Source organism: Glycine soja, chromosome 17, assembly GCF_004193775.1.
Source record: "Glycine soja cultivar W05 chromosome 17, ASM419377v2, whole genome shotgun sequence".
NCBI classification, from domain to species: domain Eukaryota; kingdom Viridiplantae; phylum Streptophyta; class Magnoliopsida; order Fabales; family Fabaceae; genus Glycine; species Glycine soja.
The window spans coordinates 1,211,833-1,223,999 of record NC_041018.1 but is presented as its reverse complement, the minus strand read 5'-3'; the positions used below and the strand labels follow the sequence as shown (position 1 = coordinate 1,223,999).

Sequence of the window (12,167 nt, the reverse complement as noted above, 5' to 3'; positions counted from 1 at the left end):
TTTCTGAAAAGTAATTTATTTGGAAAATAAAACATCTGAAATGCCCATTCTGGAATGGTTAATATATTTTCTGGAAAATGTTTTCCATAACACTACCAATAGTCTTCCGAAAAAATGTTAGTCCTATGGTGTGACTAAGGGAAGGGGGTGTCAGTCAGTCGCGTGGGGTGCAGCGGCTTCTCTAATTGAAGGAAGGGAGGTGTTAGGGTTCAGAAATTTGGGAAAGGGGGGCGTGCAGGAAGCAGAGGCCTTCCAAATGCCCTCATCCAACTTCGGACTCAGTTAGGACTAAAAATGGGACGAATTAAACTTTTATTATTAAATTAGTATTTTATCTTATTTTATATTAATTAAAATTTATTATAAGTAAATATGTTTAAATATATCAATTATATTTATCATAAATTATTTAAAAATCATCATATACAATGACTTTAATTATTTATATTGTTTGAGATCCACAACTCGAATAACTCGGCACACACGTGTTTCCTTCAAGACTCCACATAATTATTGTGAGAGTATTACTTCATAGTTGCCATATAATTCCTTTAAAAGATGAAAGATGTTTTATAAATTCGTCTTGTGTAAAGTAATTTAAACTTATAAGTTTTTTATTTTTTATTTTATCTTAAAAATCTTCTTGATAAACTTACTTACCCGAACATATTCTTACTTTTTGCCCACTATAGCATATTATTGGCTTTGACGTCTATATCACGCATTACATGGTTACACTCTACTGGCTACTGTCTACTTGTGAATTACAAATTAATAATCTTAGCCGTCACATTTTATATTGGATCGATCTCAGGGTCAAGATCCTAATTACATTAGAAACTCCCAACATACGCCACCACCAAAAGCTGGAAAGATTATACATTCACCAAGGCAAAAAACAACCTTATATAATTCGCCAAAAATGGCGAGGGCAATTAAAGAAGAGATGAAAAGAAGATAAAATAGTCTTGTGTAATGAAAAAATTAAGGCTTAATTCATGTTTTAGAGGTTATTTTTTAGTTTCTAAATTTTAAAAATATTTTTTTAACTTTTGGATTTTGATAAATTATTTTTTCAGTCTCTAACATAATAAATTATCACTTTATGATAATTTTTAACTATTATAAATTAATTTTTATTTTTTAGGTGCTTAAATTTATATTTTAAAACTAACATAAAGTATTAAAAAATCATAATAAAGTATCAATTTATTTATTATGTCTAAGACTAAAAATAATTTATCAAAGTTCAAAAATTAAAAAAAAAAAAATTTTAAATTTCATTCAACTAAGAAGAATTATATATATCCCCAAATTCTAAAACATCAATTAAGCCAAAAATTAACGTGGATATGTTCCTTAAGGAGGAACTAGCAATGAGTCGCGTTTATAAATAGCTCGTCAATTTAAAAAGTCAAGGTCAACTCTTAAGGAGGAACTAGTTGTCATCTTTTTAACCAATTAATTTCTTTGAAGTTTGTGTTGTGAGTATTATTATCTTTTCTTGACCGACTACATATTTTGGAAGAAGAATATTGACAATACACCACTTTATTGGAGGAGAGATTGACCTAAGATTTTTTTCTACAGTAATTTTAAATGGTATAGGTTTTTTTTTTATAATTTCATGAGTAATTCATATTCAACTCATAAGTTTTTTTTTTTAATAAACTCGCAAGATTTTAAACAAGAGAAAGGGACTTTATAGACAAAGGAATGAGGAATCTTAACTGGTCTTTTAATTTAATTAATTCCCCATCCTTTTACTTCACAGTGGTCGTTCTCAAGCTCAAGATGCCGCAGCACCGGCGAAAGAACAACAGTTTAGTTCCGGTTATCTGCGATACATAGAGAAAAAGAATAATAATATTGTACAACAATTTCGATAACAAAGAGAAAAATTAAAGAAAAGTATTGTGGAATTGAAAATATGAATAATACAGAGAGAGATACGGATAAAAGCATATAATGTGTTGAATATTAAGATAAATAATTTTGTCTGTCTATACTAAGTATACATTGGTTGAACAAGATAATCTCCTATAAAAGATAGGTTCACGCACAAAAGAAATCAATTTATATAAAGTAATTATTATAAAATAAGAGTTTTTTTAATTATATAACTATTTGTCTTTGAATGACAGTTTAATTTTGTTGACACCATCAATATATCTCAATTAAAATTTTATTATACTATCCGCATATTGGAATTCTAATTATATTAAAAAAAGGAACACACCCTCGGTACCTATGAATCTGTGATGGGAAAGAGTGCAAATAAATATAATATATTGTAGGGTCACATGGTTTAGTAATGAAGATTAGATATACTCTGCATCCATATTCTATATAAGTGAGAAGTGAGAAGTGAGAAGAATGAGCAATACAAGATCTTAATTTCTTTCACAAATCACAATGGTTACTTGTCCTGGTTCCATAATAATCCATTTCTTCCTCTTCTCAGCGCCTCTCCTTTCAGTCTTATGGTCTTGTTCATCAGTTTCTGCATTGAAACCCCGTGCCTTCATCCTCCCCATCGAGAAAGACCCAACCACCCTTCAGTACTCAACTTCCATCGACATGGGTACCCCTCCACTCACACTAGATCTAGTCATCGACATCAGAGAACGCTTCCTATGGTTCGAGTGCGGCAACGACTACAACTCCTCAACCTACTACCCTGTCCGATGTGGGACTAAGAAATGCAAGAAAGCCAAGGGCACGGCTTGCATTACATGCACCAACCACCCTCTTAAAACAGGATGCACCAACAACACGTGTGGTGTAGATCCATTCAACCCCTTCGGCGAGTTCTTCGTGAGTGGAGACGTGGGTGAAGACATCTTGTCCTCGCTGCACTCAACAAGCGGTGCACGAGCACCTTCCACTTTGCACGTGCCACGCTTCGTTTCTACATGTGTGTACCCAGATAAATTTGGGGTTGAGGGCTTTCTCCAGGGCCTGGCTAAGGGCAAGAAAGGAGTTTTAGGCCTTGCAAGGACTGCTATTTCCTTACCAACACAACTCGCAGCCAAATACAACCTTGAACCTAAGTTTGCACTTTGTTTACCTTCAACTTCAAAGTATAATAAGCTTGGTGATCTCTTTGTTGGTGGTGGGCCTTACTATTTGCCACCTCATGATGCTTCCAAATTTCTTTCCTACACTCCAATTCTCACCAACCCCCAAAGCACAGGTCCAATCTTTGATGCTGATCCTTCCAGCGAGTACTTTATTGACGTGAAGTCAATCAAGCTTGACGGTAAAATTGTTAACGTTAACACCTCCCTGCTTTCTATTGACAGACAGGGAAATGGGGGCTGCAAACTTAGTACCGTAGTTCCTTACACCAAATTCCACACTTCAATATACCAGCCACTTGTGAATGACTTTGTAAAGCAAGCAGCGCTTAGGAAAATAAAGAGAGTGACTTCGGTGGCACCATTTGGGGCGTGCTTTGATTCAAGAACCATTGGCAAGACCGTTACTGGACCCAATGTGCCGACAATTGATCTGGTTCTCAAGGGGGGAGTTCAATGGAGAATCTATGGTGCCAATTCAATGGTCAAGGTTTCTAAGAATGTGCTGTGCCTTGGATTTGTGGATGGAGGTTTGGAGCCAGGAAGTCCCATTGCAACTTCGATTGTGATTGGTGGGTATCAGATGGAGGACAATCTTTTGGAGTTTGATCTTGTTTCCTCAAAACTTGGTTTTAGCTCCTCCCTTTTACTCCACATGGCTAGCTGTTCCCACTTCAGACTTGTTTGACTTTTCACTTTCGATCATTTCAGCAAAGTTTGGTTCATTTGGTGATGACTGATGAATAAATTTTATTTGCCATTGTAATCGTATGGAATATATGCTCATTTCACTCTCGGTGTGTTGGGATAAACCAAACATTCTAAGTTTGTTGTGTATTTATTTCATTATAAGCACTAGTCAGTAAGCATTTTCATTTTTGTTCCATCCTACTTTTATATTTCTCATTGTTTACCCATACTATAATAAATCAATAATAAAAGTTACTTAGAAATTAAAATAGTTCTTAATTTTTCTCACTATAAAGCTTATAGGTCAATTGTCACCTTAGCTAACCAGCTTAATGCATAAGCTAAAGTACTTCATCCTCTGGCAGTTTTTAGATGAGAAGTTAGAACCATCAATTTATCATAAAAATGTTTTCAACAAAACAAATTGACATACATACAACACAACAATGTAAAAATGATTAGTTTTTACAATATGCTAATTATGTTAAGTGAACTTAGTTTGCACTTATCATTATTTTTATCTTTTGTCTCCATCATCAGTGAGAAAATACACAGAACATTAAATAAATTCACGGTATTTCTATAGTTACAATGGGAGCCAAAGTTGAATGCACAAGGACCAAGGAGTCGAGTATGACTGTAGGGGCAGGGAAATTAACTGGGGTCAACGGCCCATTCTTGTTTGGGTCCCCGACGCATGTGTTTTGGATGCAACCACTTGTGTTTTGCTTTAGTTAAAAGTTAAGGATACATTTAATATGTAAAAATTCTTTATATTTTTACTTTTTTATGGTTTAATATTTTTTTAAAAATATTTGCCTAGTCTTTTTTCCCTATTTTTATATTTATGAAATTTAACAAAATATTTTTACAAATAAAATACGTTTTTAAATATTTAATTCCTACAAAATATGTTATTTTAAGGAAAGTTTATGATAGTTAAAGTCTGTTATGTTTGCTCCATTTTATGAGGCTAACTTTATTGACTTAGGTTGGCCTTAGTTCAAATTTTATTGTTGTTTTTGTATATCAAACAAAAAATTATGGGACCAAAAGTTTAATCCTTTCTTTCTTTTTGGACTAAGTTTAATCTTTCTATGGAATGGAAATTAGAAAAAAATAGAAATAATAAGAAATGGAATATTCATTAATTGTTCGGTAAAATAGAGATAGAATAATGTGGTCATCCTACTTTTACGTTTGCCATGATAATTTAGTTTTGACTTTTGAGCCACCAACTTGTTGAATTAAGCAAGTTTGGCTTGGTCAGTTTTAAGCCACTAACGTTTTGAGTGAGATGGTATAAGGGCATGGAGCCAGAAATTTCGCTTGGGTGGCAAGGAAAAATATGTATAATTTAGTGAAAAAATTTAAATTATTACATACATAAAATATATAAAAAAATTAGCATACATTTATTACTAATAATTAAAAATTATTACATTATTTGTACTTCATTTTAAATTTTATATAAAAATTAAAAGTAATAATAATAATAATATATAAAATATGAAAATGTAAATTAAAATTTGAAGGTAATATTTTATATTATTAATAAAAATGAAAATCTCAAATCAAACAAATTTTATTAATAAATTAAAACACTACTCATCGATGCCCATCAAGCTAAATTCTTATTGCGACGCATGATTATAATGAAACACAACACGTAACGGAGAATTGCCCAGCTATTCTCAAACCAAAGTTGTTAGCTGATGCCCTAGGAGTCTTGTTCTTGAGACACTGAATTCTCTTTTCTGTTTTCAGTCCTTTGTTTTATTTTTCTGCTGCATATAAAAGAGATTAAAAATGGGCTTTAACGATAACGAAATAATTTGGTGGAAGAGAAGAATATTTTACTCGGTCCTTACCTAAACTGAATAACTTGGGAAGCGGCTGCCTGTAAATAGAAAAGATTAGATGTTAACTTGTACTGTATTTTGTGGAAAACGCTGTACGAACTCGAACACACGTCTAATGTAATAAAAGTATCCAAAATATCCTAGTATACCGGATAGGGACGTGCATACCCGTATAAAAAAGAAATTTCTTACTGCTAAATAAAAAATAATACATGAATTATATTTATTGAATTGAAAACTATTGATAAAAATCAAAGAAAAATATAAAAACATGTATACGTTCAACCAAATAATTAAGTTATAGTCCCTCATAATATTAAAGTTATAAAAAAAAAAAAAAAAAGTTGAAGCAGGGCATTATGGACTCCTCTCTTGCAACAATGGCTTATTCCTTTGCTATGATCATCAGCTTCCTCCTCTGCCTCATGAGCACACTCTCCCACTCTCTCTCCCCAGTTTGGTTCCTAATCCCAGTCACTAAAGACGCTTCAACCCTCCAATACATAACCACACTTTCCTATGGCACCCCTTTGCTGCCCACCAAACTGGTGCTTGATTTAGGAGGTCCTTTTCTCTGGCTTCACTGCGCATCACGTAACACGCCTTCATCGTCTTCCCTAACCACCCCCCACCGTTCCCTCCAATGCTTCACGGCCAAAACCCACAAATCCACCAACTCCTTTCTCTCCAGCCCCGTGGACGAAGTCCACCAGTACCACCCATGCCAAGTTTTCCCCGAAAATAGCATCACCGGAACCGTCGCCTCCGAAGGAGAACTCGTCGAAGACCTCATGGCCCTTCAATCACCCCAAGAAGAAGAAGGAGGACAACTTGTGGAACACCAGAGTCTCTTCACGTGTTCCCCGACCACGCTCTTGAACGGCCTTGCCAGGGGTGCCAGAGGCATGCTTGGTCTCGGTAGGTCCCGCAGTTCGTTTCCTTCGCAGGTTTTCGACAACTTCAGCACGCACCGTAAACTCACCCTCTGTCTCTCCTCGTCCAAAGGGGTTGTCCTCTTGGGCAACGTGGCCACCTACGAGTCCGAGGTTCTCAAATCTCTCACCTTCACACCCCTTATCACCAGCTTCCCCAGGCAGGAATACATCATCAATGTTAGCTCCGTCAAAATCAACGGCAATAGGTTGTCTTTGGACACTTCATCATCAGAGTCGTCCAATGAACAAGATGGTAGTGTAGGGGCTTTAACTCTTTTAAGCACAATTCTGCCCTACACCACCATGCAGAGTTCGATCTATAACTCTTTCAAGACATCTTTTGAAGACGCCGCTGTGGCTATGAACATGACCAGAGTGGCCTCGGTGGCACCCTTCGAGCTTTGTTTTAGTTCCAGGGGCGAGCAAGCGGGGCCCAGTGTGCCGGTTATTGAGTTGGTGCTGCAGAGTGAGATGGTGAAGTGGACCATACATGGAAGGAACTCCATGGTGAGAGTGAGCGATGAAGTAGTGTGCTTGGGGTTCTTGGATGGAGGTGTGAACCCGAGAAATTCCATTGTGATTGGAGGGTATCAATTGGAGGATGTCGTAGTGCAGTTTGATTTAGCCACTTCCATGGTGGGATTTAGTTCCTCCCTTGTCGCCAAAAATACCAAGTGTTCCGATTTTAAATTTGCTAGTTCCATCACTGCAGACTCGATTTGAATATTTAACCCATCGCTTTGCTTTAAGAATTAAGGATGGGCTTTCTAGTACTAAGTACTAAGTTTTCTTGCTTGGTTTATGTTTCTGAAGCTTCTCAAATCTCAATTACTAAGTTTTCTTTGTTTAATTTATGTTTTTGAAGCTTCTCAATTTTGTAACAACTTGATTTCGGGTAGTTTTTTTTTATCCCGCACGACTGGTTGTATATTTAAAAGATCGTGATGAGATATTATGATCTTATGATTTGATGGCATTTTTGCGCCACTGTATTTTTTGACATTGGAATGGAATACTTATCCCCTATATTTATTTATTTTATGGTTAAATTGCAAAATCGGAAAAATATCGTCGTTAGATTCGTTTTCTCTCCCATTCGATAAAAAGAGCATCTAATAGTGGAATTTGGACAGTAGTGAAAGGATATCAATCATTATGTACGTCAAAAAGAAAATGATATGGTTCACATAAATTCTCCTTTATTTCCTTTTTTTTTATTTAATACAAAAACTCGAAGTTACTTCACTGGCTGAAAAACAAAGTACATCATGAATGATGACGCAATGTGAGAAATTATTAGGTGTTATTACCTTGGGTTCCTGTGGTGGGCAGAATTATTAGGTGGCTTGAAATTATTATGATTCTTACTATTTTCACATGAGATAAAATTATATTTAGCTTGATAAAGAAAAGTACAATGAAGTTAAGGGAAAGGAATAGGAATGAAAAAGAGTATTATGATTCACATTAATTTTTTTTATTTTTACTAGAAAAACTTGTATATACTTTATCAGCTGAAAAATAAAGTACTTATGATTACTTATTTGGTTGGGGAAATTATTAAGTAGAATGAGATTATAGTTTATTAATTTTTATATGACACATGTTATTTTTTTTGTTGACAAAAGAAAAGTAGAAAAAAGAATGTGAAAGAAAAAAATTAAAAATGAAAAGATTTTGATTGCATTTTTTTGGGTATAACAGAAGAAAAATATAAACTTTCTCAGCTCTTGTTTGATTGAGTGGAAAATGAGAAGAAAGGGAAATTATATTTTTAATAAAATTAATTTAACATTTTTTTTATTACACTGTAATTTAATTATACTTTTTTTATTATTTTCAAATTATAAACTTTCAACCTAATTAATTTTTTTAACCTGAAACCAAATAAAAAGATATTCTATGGCATAAAAAATAATTTTAGTTATTGTTTTCTATTTTTTTGGTCAAAAGTTACCGTTCAACTTCAAAGAGGTGATAAAGTTGAGCACATGGAAATTTTTTTGACATGCTTTCATTACATTTTATCCCGAGATATTGGGTTTTCATGGTATGACCTGGCCTTCCTATAGAGTTGTTTAGAAGTATAGGTTGATGCTTTAACTAAACAATTAAAATAAAATAAAAACAACAAAAGATTGATGAGCCTAAAAAGATTATCACATAAACAGTTTTATTAGATACGTAGTGTCCCTGTGCACGGGACTTGATTTATTTTACACGAGATGTATGGGGTGAAAGATAGATGGAAGGAGCATTATTGAACAGTCTTAATCTCAGGGTCTAATAAAAGACTCAAAGTGAACATGTTGCGTTGCGGAGCAAAAGCGAGGAGCTGAAGCTTAATTTTGAGGAAGCCATATCTATGAGCAAAAGATTGTTCTCCAACTGATGCCCCCCAATAACAACAGAGGAAACTGAGAAGAGGGATATTGAGAGGAGGATGAAGTGGATGGTGGCAGCAGAACAAGATGACGAAGCCATTGTGAGCATGAGCTAGAGGATTGCTCTATGCAGTTCAGCGTGTGAAGTTCCAATTTTATAGCATATCACTTGCAATGTGTAGATATTAATCTTAATGACCATATTTATGACTCTTGAACACAGAGCAAACTGTCCACACAAATCAAGCATTCATTTGTATCTAGAATGCATCAATTATTATGCATTTAGAATATAGATTAACCTGAGAGACAAAAAATCAGCATAATTTTTTGAACAAGCTTGACTAATGATTATAATCTTCTATTGATAAGAAATTGAATCAAGAGAAACAAAATATTTTAATTCCGAGTTCAATATTCTAAACATCGCCCTTGACTTTGTGAACCATTTTGTACAAAGAAACTGATGGCTTTAGTCCTGAATTTATCATCTGTCCCAAGAGAAGTTCAGCTTCCTTCCACTTTTCATCTCGGCAAAGAAGCCCCATGGTTGAACAAAAACTGGCCACATTTGGAACCATTCCACTGTGAACCATTTCATTGAGCAGCCTAAGAGCCCTATAAGAGCTTCCTTCTTTGCAGTAACCGTGAATCATGGTATTATATATGACACTGTTTGGTTGGAGGTGCATCTCACCCAATGATTTGAAGGGTTTTGACGCTTCTTTCATGTTACCATTCACACATTACCCATGAATTAGGACACTGTATGTGTAAACATCTGGAACCAAACCAGACTTCTCCATTAAAGAATGCATCTCGCAAGCTTTGTCCGTATAATTTAGTCTTGCAAAGGCATCAATTAGAATCGTATATGTCACTTTGGAACGAGCAATGCATCTCTCTTCCATTTCCTTGACCAAGTCAAGAGCTCCTGCTAAATTCTCAACCTTAGAATACCCTGCAATCAAAGTATTATAAGTCACTAATGTTGGTGATAGTCCACTTGACTTCAACTGATTGAATAATCTAACAGCAGTGTCCATTTTTCCAACATCGCAAAACCCATTGATCAGTATGTTGTACGTAACTATGTTAGGACTAAGGCCAACTTTGTTGACTTTATGAACCAACTTCACTGCTTCGCCAAACTTCTTCCCTCGACACAGCCTGTTAGGAATCGAAACTACTCTTATGCTATGCTAACTACACGAAACAAGTATTTCATAATTCTTCTCTGCATTTTATTCCTGCTGGGGTATCTTTATATACAATTGGGTTCAAGCTACTACAACCCGTAACTAACTTGTTGCAGTAGTTCAAATGTCGTTGCAACTAACACAGCTTGTAACTAACTAATGGCCTCGGTAACTAACTAATAGCCATGCATGCATAGGAAGAGTCTTCCTCCTTCTTCCTGCTACTGATGCTATCACAGCCCACCTATTAAAATGTTATAAGTCATAACCCCACATGCAATACCTTTCTCACGCATTTCAGCGAACACCTTAAAAGCTTTATCCACCATCCCGTCGTTACAATATTCACTAATCAAACAATTGTAAGCATAAGCATTAGGAACAATTCCACTTCGATTCATATTTTCATACATTTGAAACCCTTCCCTTTGAAGTCCTTGCTTGAAAAACCCATTCATTAACACACTATAAGTATGCTGGTTGGGAACCAAACCCAACCTATCCATCTTGCAAAACAAATTCTTTGCCAGCATAACATCTCCATTCTTGCAACACCCATCAATCAAAGTAGTGTATATAACAACATTCGGAGACAAACCAAACTCTTCCAACACGGCCAAAAGTCGAAACACTCTCACAAAGTAACCAGCTTCACAACAACCCGTGATCATAATCCCAAAACTGTAGGCATTCAGAACAACTTTACTCTTCAATACATTGAATATCCACCAAGCTTTATCGAAATAATTAGACCTAATGAGTAAGCACAAAAGATTATTGAAGGTGTTTGATAAAGGAGCATGGCCCTCGTGAATCATGTGGTGTAGAAAAGTGAGGGCTTGGTCGGTTGAATGAGAATGAACATAGGCATTGACAATTGCGTCATAGAGAGGAGTGTAGGTTGAACAAGAGGTGAAATGGGCTTGTGTTAGTTGAAGCATTAAGGAGGAGGGGATTCGACCAGAGATTAGACGCAGGATCAGAGATTGGGCTTGGGGTAGCATGCCAGAGGAAAGGAGATGATTTAGGATGAAGGAGATAGAGTGGGAAGTGTGGTGAAGGCCTTGATAGCTTGCGGTGTTGAACAACAAGAGTGTTTTTATTGGAGGCACTTTCACCATTTTTTGGATGAGAATCAGAGCTTTGTGCGACTGGGACATGTTTCACTAACCCCTCCCACATCTGAAAATCATAGATTACAATGAAGTCAACATGGGCATTGGTTGAAGACATGGATTTCAGATCATTTTTTATTTGAGTAATGTTGCTGAAACACTTTTTTCCTATATTTCTTTATTATATTATAGGTATAAATTATTCATTGGATTTGCGATAATTATAATCTCCATAAAAAAACGTTGACGGATTATTTTTAAAATTTTTATCTCTTAATCACATTTTTTTATTCACAATTTTAATACCTCAAATGTCTTGCTCAAGTATAACTTTTTTACTTTGCATGATTTCAGAAAAGAAATATCCTCAAAACTGATTGGAAATTCTGCCTTTTTTTAGCTAATTAATTAATTTTTTTTTTGGGGGTAACTTCAGTGCATGTTGGACCATAACCTTAAATAAATGATATTATACTTACCAAGTAACAATTTCTTGCTTCAAATATAACGTTATTTTTAAAACTTATACTTCTGCAACCAAATGTGTCCCTAAACAAATGCTTAATCCTTCAACATTAAGACTTGTGATTTTATCTTTCATATTGTGAATTGTGATATAGTGAATCTTGTGATTAAATTGAATAAAAAAAGTTTGACTGTTCGCGGATAAATATTCCGTGATAGCGATAGCAACACATGGTGAATTTTGATCTTGCAAGATTTCCGATAAATGAACAGCTACTAATCATACCTCCACAACCTTTTGGAGAGAAATCAAATAATTCTATAATTTGATGTGACACGGATCCTTCAAAGTTCAAAGAATCCGAAACCTATGGACGAAGTTAGGTCTTCCTATCTAGTTTTTTATTCCTTTCATCTTTTATGCCTTTTCTTATTGA

General features: G+C 34.9%; 2 protein-coding genes and 1 pseudogene across 2 annotated transcripts; 2 read left to right on the top strand and 1 right to left on the bottom strand.

Annotated features, from left to right (window-relative positions):
• The first annotated feature begins 2,359 nt into the window (after positions 1–2,359).
• Positions 2,360–3,966, top strand: LOC114392211 (gamma conglutin 1-like). Its single transcript, XM_028353265.1, has one exon. It carries the CDS (start codon positions 2,416–2,418, stop codon positions 3,766–3,768), a length of 1,353 nt encoding a protein of 450 aa, XP_028209066.1. The 5' UTR covers positions 2,360–2,415; the 3' UTR covers positions 3,769–3,966.
• Positions 3,967–5,950: 1,984 nt separating this feature from the next.
• LOC114391834 (gamma conglutin 1-like) lies at positions 5,951–7,603 on the top strand. Its single transcript, XM_028352819.1, has one exon. The coding sequence runs from the start codon at positions 5,992–5,994 to the stop codon at positions 7,288–7,290; it is 1,299 nt and encodes a 432-aa protein (XP_028208620.1). The 5' UTR covers positions 5,951–5,991; the 3' UTR covers positions 7,291–7,603.
• Positions 7,604–8,709: 1,106 nt separating this feature from the next.
• LOC114393030 lies at positions 8,710–11,388 on the bottom strand (annotated as a pseudogene).
• Positions 11,389–12,167: the final 779 nt, after the last annotated feature.